This window comes from Carlito syrichta, unplaced genomic scaffold (genome assembly GCF_000164805.1).
Source record: "Carlito syrichta isolate Samal-C Ts95f unplaced genomic scaffold, Tarsius_syrichta-2.0.1 Scaffold313361, whole genome shotgun sequence".
Lineage (NCBI taxonomy): Eukaryota > Metazoa > Chordata > Mammalia > Primates > Tarsiidae > Carlito > Carlito syrichta.
The window spans coordinates 352,312-368,749 of record NW_007257457.1 but is presented as its reverse complement, the minus strand read 5'-3'; the positions used below and the strand labels follow the sequence as shown (position 1 = coordinate 368,749).

The window sequence follows — 16,438 nt, the reverse complement described above, 5'->3', positions numbered from 1 at the left end:
GGCCACTGCACTCCAGTCTGGGCGACAGAGTGAGACTCCCACTCAAAAAAAAAAAAAAGCCAAACACACACATATATATATATTTCCTTGGATTTGCTTCTGTAGAACCAAAGAATTCAGCATCTTATTTAATGGCAACAGATCATATAAACATTTTGTATGGAGAATAACCTTATCCTAAAACAGGAGGGAATCCAAAATGAAAAAGTACAACTCCTTGAAGAAGGGTTTCTAGAACACGTACCTGATATTCTTGATGTCTCTCCTGGTTCCCAATGGCTTGAAAGAGTTCTTCACAGACATTTGGAATAATGCCCTTGTTTGCACCAAACCCAATCATGGAATAGCTTTTTCCAGAGCCAGTTTGGCCGTAGGCCAGGAGAGTAGCATTATAACCTTGCCAAGCACTGTCCAGAATCCCCCTGCCAAGATCACGGAAAACATCTCTCTGGAAAGAAGACCACAGGTGGCATGTTCAGCACAGGCCAATGGTATGTACAGCACTCTTCCCTACTCTTCTCAGTATTCTTACAATCTAATAAATGATTTAATAAATTCTACCTTAATATCATGTGACCTACTAGAAACACAAACTCAGATGCTGGCTTAGAACCAGTGGAGTAAAACTAGAAAAGGGGTTTGTCAATTTGGAAAGCACTGATCATGTATATTTGTGGATCACATCAGGTATATCTTGAACTAGTTAGTATCCATCAAGAATGAACTTGTGTATTTTACAGTTTTGCCAAATCATGGGCTAGATCTTTAAAATCAAGCAATTAGACAAAACAATTTTTGGTACCAAGGAACCAGTATTTTCTGCTTCTTTATTCTTTAACCCAAATGATAACATCACAGAATACCCACACTAATTTTAGTCCTCTGTTGGTGAATGCTCTTGTTTTTTCACAAGACCTAGTGGTTTTGAAGTATTCACACACACACACACACACACACACACACACACACACACACACACACTTCTTTTGTTTGCTTAAGTGGAAGACAGAGATGCTTGTGCCCACAATTGCTTGGAAAAAAGTCTTAGCCAGGCATGGTGGTGGACGCCTGTAGTTCCAGCTACTAGGAAGGCTGAGGTAGAAAGATCACCTGAGCCCACCATGTCAAGGCTGCGGTGGCCATGAGTGTGATACTGCATTCCAACCTGGGCAACAGAGTGAGACTACGACTCCAAAAAAAAGAGGGATATGGTCTGGCTCCTTTTATTATCGGGGCCATGGTCATAGCCAGCCAGAGTTCTCTTAATTGAGGCTGTTTCAAAGAGTACTTTCCTTCCTACTCTCTAGTAGCAATAATAAAACACTAAGTAAGGATTACATACTCCCTTTGTGACAATATATACATTTGTATAATGTATTTAATTTTTATTCTTGAGAAAGATGCACATACTAGCTTACATAATTTACATCAGAACAATGGACAATAACCAATTTTCCTGTTCTATTTGTTTCTCAGAGAAAAGAATAAAAAATTATTAAGGTAAAAGGGTCAGGGGAGTTCCAGGTTTAAAATGTGGAATCTGACCAAGAGTTTCCCAGAATACTGTGACCATACTTTTACCAGAAAATTTTATTTATTTATTTGTTTATTGAGTTGGAGTCTCACTCTGTCACCCAGGCTGGAGTACGGTGGTATGCTCATGGCCACCTCAGCCTCGACCTGCTAGGCTCAGGTGATCCTTCTGCCTCAGCCTTCCAAGTAGCTGGAACCACAGGCATGTGCCACTACAGTCAACTAATTTTTTGATTTATTGTAAAGACAAGGTCTGACCAAGTAGCCTGGGCTGGACTTGAACCTGTGGGCTCAGTCAGTCCTCTCACCTCAGCTTCCCAAATTACAGGTGTGAGCCATCATGTACAGCTCTGGAAAAATATATTTAAATGACAGATGTCTACTCTACCATAGGAGCTGCTAGCTAAGCCTAAGGAGTGCTTACTAAGCTTAGTAAAGTGACTAGTTTTGCTGTCTTCTCTTCTCAGCACTGTGGGGGTCTTGGGAAAATGGTTTGTGTCCTTAATTTTTATAGATTGAAAACTTCAAACAAATAAAACAGAATTTTACTAAATAAATACAATCTCGGGTAGAGAATACAATCGTTTTGTAAATGTCAGATGTACAGTATTTCTGTTTCCATTGAAATATCTTTTGAGTATCAGTTATTTGTATTTTAGATAAACCAAGAGGTCATAGAACAACATTTGGAATTTCTTCCTACCCACCATCCTAAAATCGAATATAGGAAACATTTTCCTACACTATAGCACAGCAACAATTCTGCAATATCTTAATAGATGGCCAACAAAAAACTTGCTTTGGACTGGGAAGAGAAATTGTTGACAAAGATATTTCTTTATAGCCTAATTCTAGCAGTCTTTTGAAACTACCTTCATTGAAGCAAATTTAAGATTCATTACATTCACCTATTTTAAGTATACAGTTTGACAAGTTTTGACATGTATATTCAGCCATATGACCACCATGACAAACATGATACCCTTGTTTCATTTTAGTCACTTCAAAAAGTTCCTTGTGCATTTTGCAGTCAGACACCTCTGTTCACCTTCAGCCTCTGCCACTACTGATTCACTTTCTGTAACTATGTTTTGGTTTCTTCTAGAATGGTCATATAAATGGAGTTGTATACTATGTAGTCTCGTGTATGTGGTTTATTTCTCTTAGTGCAATGCTTTTGAGATTTATCCATGTAGGTTGCATGTAGTCAGAAGTTTCTTTTTATTGCTGAATTTATATTCTATTTTATAAATATACAGTATCACAATTTTATTACCCATTCACAAGTTGATGGACATTTGAATTGTTTCCAGTTTGGAGCCATTATGTATAAAGTTGCTATAAAATAAATGTTTGTGAGGTTGTATATTTTTATTTCTCTTGAAATTGCTGGATTATATGGTTAAGTGCATACAACTAAAAAAAAAATGATAGTAACTTGTTAACTAATTTTCTAGGGCTCCCATAACAAATTACAACAAACTGTGGCTAAAAACTATAGAAATTTAAGCCGGGCTCGGTGGCTCAGCCTGTAATCTTGTGCCTTTAGGAGGCTGAGGTGAGTGAATTGCCTGAGCCTGCGGGTTCGAGACCCGCCTGGGCAGCGAGACTTCGTCTCTACAATAAATCAAAAAATCAGCCGGGCATGGTAGCGCATGCCTGTAATTCCGGCTACTTGGAAGGCTGAGGCAGAAGGATCGCTGGAGCCCAGCAGGCGAGGCTGCGGTGGCCGGGAGCGGCCACTGCACTCTAGTCTGGGCAACCGAGTGAGACTCCAACTCAAAACAAAACAAAACAAAAGAAAAAAAACTATAGAAATTAATTTTCTCAGTTTTGTAGACTAGAAGTTCAAAATCAAGGTGTTGGTAAGGCCATGCTCTCTCTCTGAAGATGCTAGGGTACAATCCTTCCTCATGCTTCCTAGCCTCCAGCAATTCTTGGTGTTTCTTGGTTTGTAACTGCATCACCCTAATCTTTGTAATCATAGTCACATGGCATGCTCTCTGAGTGAGTGTCAAAATTTTCTTCTTCTTAAAAGAATTTCATTTAGTGCCCACTTTAATCAACATGGCCTCATCTGCCAAGACCATGTTTACAAATAAGGTCACATTCTGAGGTTCTAGGTAAACATGAATTTTTGGAGGACACCATTCCATTACAGCACCTTTATAGAAAATCAGTTGAGGCCAGGATCTGTGGCTCAGCCTGTAATCCCAGCACTTTGGGAGTCTGAGGCAAGTGGATTGCCTGAGCCTGCGAGTTTGAGACCAGCCTGAGCAAAATTGACGAGACCTCGTCTCTACAATAAATAAATAAATAAATAAATTAGTCGGGCGTGGTAGCACACGCCTGTAGTTCCGGTTACTTGGAAGGCTGAGGTGGAAGGATCACGGGAACCCAGCAGGTCGACCCTGGGGTGGCCGGGAGTGTGCCACTGCACTCCAGCCTGGGCGACAGAGTGAGATTCCAACTCAAAAAAAAAAAAAATCAGTTGATAATATATGAGGATCTATTTCTGGATGCTCTATTCTGTTCTATTGATCTATATGTCTATCATTAATATCACATTATCTTGATTACTATAGCCTTATAGTGGGTTTTAAGTTCTCCAACTTTATTCTCTTTCAAAATAATTTTGACGACTCTAAGTTCTTTTTACAATTCTGTGTAAATTATTGAAAATGTGTCAATTTCTACAAAAAATGCCTGCTTGGATTTTGATTGGAATTTCTTTGAATCTGTTGATCAATTTGGTTTCTTAATGATATTGAGTCCCCTGGTTCATTTACTTAAGTCTTCCTTTAACTAATGTTTCATGGTGTTCAGTGTACAGTGCTTGCACATATTTTGCTAAATGTTATCCTTAAAGTATTTTATGTAGCCGGGTTCAGTGGCTCAGCCTGTAATCCCAGCCCTTTGGGAGGCTGAGGTGAGTGGATTGCCTGAGCCCGCAGGTTCGAGACCCACCTGGGTAACCTGGCGAGACCTCATCTCTACAATAAATCAAAAAATTAGTCATGCATGGTAGCACACGCCTGTAGTTCTGGCTATGTGGAAGGCTGAGGCAGAAAGATTGCCTGAGCCCAGCAGGTTGAGGCTGCAGTGGCTGTGAGCATGCTGCTGCACTCCAGCCTGGAGTGAGACTCCGACTCAAAAATAAAAATAAAGTCAGGATCTTGCTTTGTCATACAGGCTGGAGTGCAGGGGTGCTATCATAATTCATTGCAGCCTCACACTCTGGGATAAAGCAATACTCCCACCTCAACCTCCTGAGTAGCTGAGAATACAGGTGTGTGCCATCATACTCAACTAACATTTATTATTATTGTTATTATTTTGAGCTGAAGTTTCTCTCTGCCGCCCAGGCTGGAGTACAGTGCCATGATCACAGCTACCACAGCCTGACCTGCTGGGCCTCCTTCCTCAGACCTGCAAGAAGTTGGAACTACAGATGTAGAGATTTATTGTAAAGATGAAGCCTCGCCATGTTGCCCAGGCTGGATTCAAACTCCCAATTAATTACAAATTCTCAAACTCCTGCCTTGGTCTCCCAAAGTACTGGGATTACAGGCGTGAGCCACTTTGGCCCTTTATTTTTAATTTTAATTTTAAGAAAGAGTGTCACACTATGTTGCCCAAGCTGGAATAGAGTGGCTACTCACAGGTACATCATAGTATACTGCAACCTCTAACTCCTGGCTTCAAATGATCTTCTTGATTCAGCAGGAATTTTTCCATAGTTAATCACATTATCTGCAAATCACATAATCTGCAAATACTGTTACTTCTTTTTCTATTTGCATGTCTCTATTTCCTCCTAATTGTCTTTTTGCCCTGGCTAAGACCTGTAGTAAATGTTGCACAGAAGTGATGAGAATTGACATCCTAGCCTTGCTCCCAATCGTAGGGAGAACACATTGTTTCATCATGAAATATGATAGAACCTATGTTTTTTAATGAAATTCTATTTCTAGGAAACTTCCTCCTACTTCAAGTTTGTTGAGAGTTTTATCAAGATTGGGTGATGAATTTTGTCAAATGCTCTTTTTACATTGGGTCATATATATTTTTTTCTCCTATATTCTGTTCATATGATGAATTATATTGAGTTTCAAATATCAAACCAATGTTACATGTCCAGGGAAACCTCGATAGTGATAGGACTTGATAGTGATAGTAACTTAAACTCCATTTAATATATTATTGGGCCGGGTTCGGTGGCTCAGCCTGTAATCTCATGCCTTTGGGAGGCTGCGGTGAGTGGATTGCCTGAGCCGGCGGGTTCGAGACCCACCTGGGCAACTTAGTGAGACCTCATCTCTACAATAAATCAAAAATTAGCCGGGTGTGGTAGCGTGCACCTGTAGTTCCAGCTACTTGGAAGGCTGAGGTGGAAGGATCGCCGGAGCCCAGCAGGTCGAGGCTGCGGTAGCCGGGAGCGGCCACTGCACTCCAGTCTGGGCGACAGAGTGAGACTCCAACTCAAAAAAATATATATGTGTGTATATATATATATTATTGGATTCTATTTGCTGAAATTTTGTTATTAATTTTTGTGTCTATATTCATGAAGGCTATTGGTCTGTAGTGTTTTTGCAATACCACTGGTTGCTTTTGGTGTAAGATTGACTTCATAAAATTAGACGAAAAGTTTTTCCTCTTCTATCATCTGTAAGATTTTGGAGTTTTTTTGTAGAATTCTCATGATTTCTTTCTTTGGTAGAATTCACCAGCCAAGGCATCTGGGCTTAGAGTTTTCTTTGTGCAATTTTTAATTGCAACTTCAATTTCTTTTGTAGATTAAGGGCTACTTGAGTTATCTATTTCTTTGAGTGAAGTTCAGTAACTTGTGTTCATTTCATCTATGTTGTTGAATGTGTTGGCATTAAGTTGTTCATAATATTTCCTTATTTTTTAAATGTCTGTAGGACCTGTAGTAATGTTCCTCTTTTATCTCTGATCTTGGTGTTTTGCATCTTTTTTTCTCGATCAGTTTGGCTAAAGGTATGTCAATTTTATTGGTCTTTTCAAAGAACCAACTTTCAGGTCCACTGATTTTTTTCCCTATAGTTTTATATTTCATTAATTACTTATTTTACTTTTCTTTTGTCTTCCTCTGCTTGTTTTATGTTTAATTTGCTCTTTTTTCTAAATTCTTTTTTTTTTTAAGTAAACATATTTTTTATTATAAAATTGTGGGGTACAGTTAAGGGTTAAGTATACAAATGTGCATCGTTCAGGCACCCTTGTTAATAAGGGGTATCTCCCCATCCCCAGACAGATATTGACTACCGTTAGTCCCACCTCCCTTCCCCTCCCTACCCCCCCTATAGTTTCCCACCACTGTCAGTCCTTTTTTTTTTTTAAAGTATTATGGTAGATGATCAAGGTCCACTACGAGTGAGAACATGTGATACTCAGATCTTTGTTTCTGTGAGAGATCACTCAGTATTATAGACTCTAGCTCCATCCAGGTTGCTGCAAAATTCATGATTTTTTTTTTTATGGCTGCATAGTATTCCATTGTGTATATGTACCACATTTTTTTAATCCAGTCCTCTTTTGATGGACAGCATGGTTGGTTCCAGGTTCTTGCTATTGTGAACAATGCTGCGATAAACATTCAGGTGCAGGTATCTTTTTTTATAGAGTGATTTGAGTTCTTCAGGGTATATTCCCAGTAGGGGAATTGCAGGCTCATATGGGAGGTCGATATTTAGAGCTTTTAGGAATCACCACACTGCTTTCCACAGAGGTTGCACTAGTTTGCATGACCTCAATTTCTCAACCAACTCATCTTCGACAAAGCCTCCACCACCTACCACTGGGGAGAGGAGAACCTATTCAGTAAATGGTGCTGGGAAAACTGGCTTTTCTAAATTCTTAAGTGGAAGCTTAGATTGTTGATTTGAGGTTGGGCATGGTGGCTCACGCCTATAATCCCAGCAATTTAGGAGGCAGAGGTGAGAGGATTGCCTAAGCTCAGAGGTTTGAGACCAGCCTGAGCAACACGGTGAGACCTCATCTCTACAATAAATAAAAAAAATTAGCCAGGTGTGGTGGCGCACACCTGTAGTTCCAGCTACTTAGAAGGCTGAGGCAGAAGGATCGCCTGAGCCCAACAGGTCAAGGCTGTGGTGGCCATAAGTGTGCCAGTGCACTCCAGCCTGGGCAACAGAGTGAGACTCTGACTCAAAAAAAAAGAAAGAATGTTGATTTAAGTTTGTTTTTACCTAATATAACCTTTACTGCCATACAGTTTTTTCTAAACTCCATTTAAGTGCATTTTACATATTTTGATAGGTGTTTTGATTTTTATTTAGTTCAAAATATTTTCTAATTTTTCTTGGACTGACTTACTTCACCAATGGATTATTTAGAAGTTTGTTATTTTTCAAAAACTTGTGAATTTTACAAATATCTTTATTATTTCTAGTTTAACTCTACTGTGGTCAAAGGCCATACTTTGTATGATTTCAGTCCTCTTACATTTATTGAGACTAGTTTTATGATCTGAAATATACTCTATCATAATGGAAATTCCATGGGTATTTGAAAAGAATGTGTAGTGCTGTGGTTGCAAGGGGAGTGGTAAACATGTTCTATAATATAATTGTCAATTAGGTTAATAGAGTTGTTCTGTTCTACTCTAATCTTGCAGATGTTTTGTGTATTTGCTTATCAGTTACTGAGATAGGATTGTTGAAATCACTAAACACAATTGTAGATTTTTCTGTTTCTTGGCAGACAGCAGATACTTTTGCTGCTGTCCTGTCTGTTGTGCCCTTCATAACATATCTTCCCTTTAATAAATCCATCTTTCTTAGTTCATTAAAAAAAAAAAAAGATGAGTCTGTTTCTCTTTTTATTTCTATATCCTTTTCTTCGTGTACTTCAGGTATCAAGTGCATATCCACTTAGGCTGGTTATATAGCTTCTTTTTTTTTTTTTGGTTTGTCTTCATAATGAATTGATTTCTTTATCATTATGAAATTTGGCGAGACCTCATCTCTACAATAAATCAAAAATGAACCGGGCGTGGTAGCGCCCGCCTGTAGTTCCAGCTACTTGGAAGGCTGAGGCGGAAGGATCACCGGAGCCCAGCAGGTCGAGGCTGCGGTGCCGGGAGCGACCACTGCACTCCAGTCTGGGCGACAGAGTGAGACTCCAACTCAAAAAACAAACAAAAAATCATAATTTACATGATTAGCATTAGATCTCCTATCTTGCTATTTGTATTCTACTTGTCCCATCTCCTATTTGTTTCTTTTCCCCCTCTTTTCCTGCTGTGCTTGAGACTAAGAATGTTTCAAAATTCCATTTATCCAAAACTGACTTGTTATACTGGCTCTATTGATTTTGTATTGATTGCTGTAGCGCAGCTGTTCTCACAATGCATCCCAGGGTCCATGAGATCCTTCTTCTCAGGAGATTTGTAAAGTGAGAACTGCTGTTGTGATAATATTAATGTTTGCCTTTGTCATAGTCACCCTCTCATGAGTGTAGAGTGAAGAAAGTGTACAGAGGAGTTTGTCAGAGGCTACATGGCATGTGATTCTGTATGAGATTACACACAGGGCAGAGAATCCAGCTGTCTTTTATGAAGTCAGGCATTACAGAGATTTGGGAAAATGTAAAACAGCGCCATTCTCTTAACTTGAATAAGAACATTATTTTTCACAAAAATTTTATTTTATGTGATGTATGTTGACTAGTAATAGATTTTTAATGTGTTTGTTAAAGTAACAGGTATTTTTTAAATTCCCCAGTACATTAATATCCTAGGGCTGCCATAACAAAGAACCCAAAATTAGGTGGCCTAAAGCAACCAGAAGTTATGCCCTCAAGTTCTGGAGGCTAGAAGTCTGAAATTCAGTGATGGGAGAGTCAGTTCCTTCTGGAGGTTCTTAGGACGAATTTGTTTCCTGCCTCTTATGGCTTTTGGTGGTTGCTGGTCATCTTTGGCATTTTTGGGACTTCGAACTGCGTCATTCCAATCTCTGCTGGTCTTCCTTTGGTGCTCTACTTTACATGTTCTTTGTGTCACTTACTTCTCCTTTTAAGGATACCAGTCATATTGGATTAAAGGCACCCTCATGCCAGTATGTTCTCATCTTAACTAATTACATCTACAGTGACCCTGTTTTCAAATAAGATCATATTCTGAGGTTCTAGGAAGGACATGAATTTTAGTGGATATCTGACCCAGTACACTCCGTTTTTTTGTTGTTGTTGTTGATTTGTTTTTGAGCTGGGGTCTCGCTCTGTCACTCAGGCTGGGGTGCAGTGGCACAATCATGGCTCACCACAGCCTTGACCTCCTGGGCTCAGGTGGTCCTTCCACCACAACCTCCTGAGTAGCTGGGACTACAGACATGTGACACCATGCTTGGCTAATTTTCTTTTTTTTTTTTTAATAGAGATGAGGGTCTCACTATGTTGCCCAGGCTGATTTTGAACTCCTTGGCTCAAGCAGTCCTCCCAAAGTGCTAGGATTACATGTATGAGCCACTGCATCCAGCCTGGTTTTAATTTCTAACATAGCAAATAGTAATAGATATAACCCACATAAACAAAAGCTCTTCTGAAGTCTTCAAACATTTTTAATAGTATAGAGCAGTCCTGGATAAAAAAATTTGAGAACATATACTTCAGGGTTACAATATATTTCTTTAATTTAAAATAGACTTCTTCTAATGATATTCAAATGATATTATGTTACTTCATATATAGTATAAAATTTTGAAACAATTCCATTACTTCTTTCATTTTTTAGTGTTGCCATATTTTATTTCTGTATATGTTATGAACCCTAACAGATTATTGTTATTATTATTGCTTTGACAATCAATAATCTTTTACAGATGCAAAATTAGAAAAAAAAAATCATTTTTGGCTAGATCTGGTGGCTCACGCCTGTAAACCCAGCATTTTGGGAGGCTGAGGTGAGAGGGTTGCCTGAGCCCAGTGGTTCGAGACCAGCCTGGGCAATTTGGTGAGACCTCGTCTCTACAATATATCAAAAAATTAGCTGGGTGTCGTTCCAGCTACTTGTGAGACTGAGGTAGAAGGATCACCTAAGCCCAGCAGGTTGAGGCTGTGGTAGCTGTGTTTGTGCCACTGTGTTTGTGCACTACAGCTAACACTACAGCTGTGTTTGTGCACTACAGCCTGGGTGACAGAGTGAGACTCTGACTCAAAAAAAGAAAAATATATCATTTTTGTTGGGCATAGTATTCTATGTTGAGACTTTCAGTTCTTGAAGACGTCTCTCTATCATCTTCTGACTTACACAGTTCTGATGGTATATCTGATGTCATTGTTTTGTTTTTGTTTTTGGTTTTGTTTTTGAGTTGGAGTCTCACTCTGTCGCCCAGACTGGAGTGCAGTGGCCACTCCGGGCCATTGCAGCCTCAGCCTTCCGAATAACCGGAATTACAGGCATGCGCTACCACGGCCAGCTGATTTTTTGATTTATTGTAGAGATGAGGCTGATGTCATTGTTATTGTTGTTCCTCAGTCTTTTTTCTCTTGTTAAGTTTATCACTGGATTACAGAAATTTAATTAAAATGGGACTTATTGTGATTTTCCTCATGTTTATTCTTCTTGGGACTCATTTAGCTTTTCAGATCTGTGGGTTTCGTTCCCATCAAATATGGAAACATTTCAGTCATCATGGCTTCAAGAATTTTTTGTCCTCTACCCCCATTTGTTCTGTGACTCTGATTACATGTATGCTTGAGATTGTCCCACAGGTCACTGAGACTCTGTTCCTTTCTTCCCCATAACTTTTTCTGGCTGCTCCTCTTATCTGTCTTCTTGTCTTTCAAAACTCAGCCTAGACGTCATGGCCTTTGTTAAATTCCTCAAATATCGTGTCGAGATTTAAATGACGGCCTCACTTTTGTACCACATTGTATCCCATACACATTCTTATCACAGAACCTGTAACATTTGAAGACACTTATTTGCCTGTCTCCCCAGACCCAATTGTGAGCAACTTTGAGGCAGATTAGTGCAGGACATGAAAAATACTCATTCAAACAGAAATTAACAAATGCTGGGTGCCTCACAAAATCTGCTTATTTTACATAGGGCAACAAGGCAAAATATAATTGGCTTGACTATCATTCTTTTTTTTTTTTTTTTTTTTGAGTTGGAGTCTCACTCTGTCACCCAGGCTGGAATACAGTGGCATGTTCACAGCCACCACAGACTTTAACTTGCTGGGCTCAGATGATCCTTCTACCTTAGCCTTTCAAGTAGCTGGAACTACAGGCACATGCCACCATGCATGGCTAATTTTTTAATCTGTTGTAGAGATGAGGTCTTACCAAGTTGCTTAGGCTGGTCTCGAACCGGTGGGCTCAGATAATCCTCTCACCTTGGCCTCCCAAAGTGCTGGGATTATAGGCGTGAGCCATCACACCTGGCCTCTTTTTTTAACGTATGTCAGTACACCAGCAAGTCATCTGATTTGAGTATCTAAAAATTACTTAGGAAATAGGGGCATTTTTGGACCTCATGTTCAGCATGAAAAGAATAAATTTAAAGTCCAATTCTCATATTGAAGCATATATTTCTGTGTACCTAAAAATTATTTTACTGTTTTTTTGTGAACATGTCATCAAACAAAACAAAATATTTTTAAAATCCTGGCATTAAAATGTGTTTTAAAGCAATTTACCTGGCCTGCAAATTTACTACTTGGATCAGCTGAAATGAGGACACCATCTTTATCCTTTTGAAATCCATTGTGAGACCAATACGCCAAGTCAAAAGTAAACGTCTTCATGTGCTCTGGATTCTTAGGGTCCTGTATTGTGGTGGTCGTCCTGGAATTCATGGAGATCACACATTTGCTTCCAGAATTCTTCTCTCTCTGTAGTCAAATTACACATTCATGGTCAAATATCGTTTTTTCTATGTTATCCGAATTAATTATTTTACAATTCTTTATACCTAGTAAGAAACCAAGCCAGTAATGTACCATTCATTCACTCAGTTTGTTTCCTTAATCGTGTTATTTTTAGCAGCTGTTATGATAGGCTCAGAATTTTTGAAAGGCTTATCTTTACTCATTAACTTTCTGAGAATAGCTGACTCTTGAACACCCAGATATTCTAATAGGAATCACTATGGTAGTAGAGAGATCATCTTCCAGCATAATTGTGCTATTTTCTAGTAAAACCAGCAAACAATTAAAAATGAAAAAAGAAAATACAAAAATCATCTAACGCTTCTGGAAATGATCCTAAGGGCAAATAGTGAGCAAAGAAACATCTACTCAAGAAAATCTACCAAAATTTTATAAGAGTGTGATATTTGAAGTAAGACCATTCCAATCCTCTCCCTTGCCAGCTCAGCAAGGTGAATATGCCACTCCAGACTGCTGGAGTTGAGAACACAGGGCTCCCTCTCTGCCCCAGCACTCAGTTGGAGGGCTTTCTTCCCAAAAAGATCAGGACATCAGCATTTCTTATTCTGCCTCCAACTACCTGTTGCTGTTGCTGAGGCTAGGTCCCAAGTTAACTGGGGGAGTCTCCCTCTTCTGCCCAGCTCCCACTCATGGAATGGAGGCTCTAATTTGGTTGCAGCGGGCTGAAAATACTGGGTCCTCGTCTCAGGTCCTGAGATGGTTCCACACGAGGACAAGCTGAGAGGATCTCAGGCTGCTGCCACACCTCCACTGAGTGCTCAGCTCCCAGAGAAGGGGTGTCAATCAGAGGGCAGCTTGCTGTTGTCCACACATCACGCCAGAGCCCTGGTCTGGAGAGTTATCCTGGAGCAATAAGTAGGTCATACAACTTTACATGGTGCCTTACATTTCTTCTCAAAGGAACTGACTTCATTTGGGAAAGTTCAAGCCTAATAATGCTCTCAAGAAAAGCGGAGGTTATAAAGAAAGGCAAGTGGGAACAAGTGGGAAGAGTCAAGGTTAAGGCAAACTTGCATGTCCTCTGATTTGCTGTGGTGAAATTGGGAATAAGATAGCTGAAGTGATCATCCCAGAGTCAAAAATAATTAAACATTGAAGGGGGAATACAAGATGGCCACCATGGAGCAGCAGATTGGTGCCTCTCTCACTGAGTAATACATCAATAGATGGAGACACTCTGATCACCCTTGGATGGGTGAAGCACCCTTCACCCAGCAGAGGTCTCTGTGAACACATAGATACCAAAGCAACAGCAGATGTGGGAATCCGGGTGTCCCATCATCCACCATGTGCCAGGCTGTCACAGAAAACAAAGCCCTGCCTGGTGAACAAGAGTGGGTGAGTGAGCCTAAGGTGGTTTGGGTCAGGTCACCCTCCAAGCCATACATGAGTTGTTGGTTCCACAGAGGAGGAATCCTGGTCAGGGCACACAGCAGCAGGCAACTGGAGCCCAAGTGGAACAGAGAAAAAACTTGTACTTGGTCAGCCACTGTGAGTGTGGCTCCCACCAGTGGAGCCCAGCAGCTGGCTTCCAGACAGGGGCAGCCCATCTGCAGAGTGAACCCAGCTGGCACCCACCACCAACACCTAATGGACATCTTCCCAGTCAGATCAGAAGAATCACCTCCAAGTCCTGCATTCCTACAAGGCAGATCCCTCCCTCCCACATGGCAGGAAACTTATTCTTTTTTGGTAGCAGAGTGTGGGCTTGAACAGGGAGGGAGTGACATGAAGACACCAGAAGGCTTTCTTGGTGGGAAGGCATCTGGGCTGCAAACTGTAGACTGCAGATGGGGGAAAGGGGTCTGCACCCTCACCCACTCTCCACAGAGTACTAGCAGCAGGGGCTGAAAATTAACCTGGCTACATTAACAGCAGGAGGAAAAATCTATAGTAGATAAACTGCCACAGGATGAAGCAAGGAACAAAAGTGAATGTCCCTCCCTCTCTCACTGAGTGACCTATATTGAAACACAGAAAGAATCCTAGAACAGAGGGTCATTGACTAGCTTCAGAGCAATAAAACCAAAGTGGAATTATAGAGAGGGAAGAGAAGCCTGTCACAAATGAGGAAAAATCAATGAAAAAGTATAGGCAACCCTCAGAGTCCTAAAGAGATAGTGCTTGAAAAAGCAGTTATGAGTGCAAACACTGGAAATCTCCCAGAATGATGTGCCCCAGATGACAATCACAGAAATCAGAGAGTGGATGGATAAAATGAGCAGAGAGAACTGAGAGAAACTAGAAGCAAAACTCACTGAAGTCATATAAAAAGTAAAAGTGGAATTGGCCAATTTCAGAAAAACCCATTCTGAAGTAATGGAAGTGAAGAACTTCATCCTGGATATTAAAAACACATTAGGCTGGGTATGGTGGCTCACACCTGTAATCCTAGCACTTTGGGAGGTGGAAGTGAGAGGATTGCCTGAGCCCAGGGGTTCAAGACCAGCCTGGGCAACATGGTGAGACCTCATCACTACAATAAATCAAAAAATTAGTCAAGCATGGGGCATGCACCTGTAGTTCCAGCTACTTGGAAGGCTGAAGTGGAAGGATTGCCTTAGTCCAGCAGGTCGAGGCTGTGGTGGCCATGAACATGCCACTGCACTCCAGTCTGGGTAACAGAGTAAGATTCTGGCTCAAAAAAAAAGCAAAACAAAACATAATAACAAGCTAGGAGGAAAGATCAACCAAGCAGAAGAAAGAATCTCACAGCTTGAAAGTATATGGAATTAACCCAATATGTCAAAAACATTTTTTTAAAAAGCTCAAAAAGAAGAAACAAAGCCTCAGAGAAGTGAGGTTATGTCAAGAAGTCAAATCTGGTTGGACTCAGTGGCTTAGTTTGCAATTTCAGCACTTTGGGAGGCTGAGGCAAGTGGATTGCCTGAGCCTGTGGGTTCAAGACCAGCCTGGGCAACTTGGCAAGACCGTGTCTCCACAATAAATAAAAAATTAGCTGGGCATGGGTAGCATATGCCTGTAGTTCCACTTACTTGGTAGGCTGAGGCGGAAGGATCACCAGAGCCCAACAGGTTGGCGCTGGGGTGGCTGTGAGTTTGCCACTGCACTTCAGCCTGACTGACAGAGTGAGACTCTACCTAAAAAAAAAAAAAAAAAAAAGAGCCAAGTCTGTACCGGTTGGTATCCCTGAAGTAGAAAGGAAAATTGAGAACACCAGGGAATATGAGGTTATTGTCATCAAGAAAACTTCCCATATCTCACCAGAGAGGTGACCACTCAAGCACAAGAGAGTCAGAGAACCCCTGCAAGGTATCATATGAGAAGACCATCCCCAAGACATGTAGTAATCCACCTTCACAAGGTAAGGATGAAAAAAAAAAATCCTAAAGACAGCAAGAGAGAAAGGTCAGACTACCTACTGGGAAAGACCCATCAGAATCACCCCAGGCCTACCTGCAAAAACACTACAAGCCAGAAGGGACTGGAGTCCATTTTTTAAACATTCTTAAAAATAAGCAATTCCAGCTAAAAATGTCCTACCCTGCCAATCTAAGTTCCCAGACATCCAGTCCCTAAGATAATATGCCACTTCCATACCAGCCCTTTAGGAGATGCTTGAGCAGATGTTGAACACAGAAAAAAAAAAAAAAAGAATGGTTATACCTACCACAAAAGTACAGGCAAGCACAGAGTTATCAGAGCATGCAAAGCACTCCCAAAGAGGAAAATGTGCACATATATAAATACAAAAGTAAAAAGGAAACAAAGCAACCCCCTAAGAGCCCTATGACAGGGATAAACTCTCACATTTCAAGAATCAATTTGAAAGTGAATGGACTAAATGCCACCGAAGAGACACAGAGTGGCAAACTGGATAAAGAAGTGTGATCCAACAGTCTGCTACCTCCAGGAAACTCATCTCATTGCCAAGGACACCCACAGGCTTAATGTTGGGGGCTGGAAAATGGTCTTTTGGGTAAATGGAAAACAGAAGAGAGCAT

The 16,438-nt window shown here is 40.6% G+C and overlaps 1 protein-coding gene across 1 annotated transcript in view; it reads right to left on the bottom strand.

Annotated features, from left to right (window-relative positions):
• LOC103272891 (kinesin-like protein KIF28P) overlaps window positions 1-16,438 on the bottom strand; it is a 69,630-nt gene that overhangs the window by 42,532 nt on the left and 10,660 nt on the right. Inside the window, exons 2-3 of the mRNA XM_021718723.1 lie at window positions 12,222-12,416; window positions 245-448 (exon numbers count right to left, since the gene is read on the bottom strand). Of these exons, the coding sequence (XP_021574398.1) occupies window positions 245-448; window positions 12,222-12,416 (399 nt within the window). The remainder of the gene's footprint in view (window positions 1-244; window positions 449-12,221; window positions 12,417-16,438) is intronic.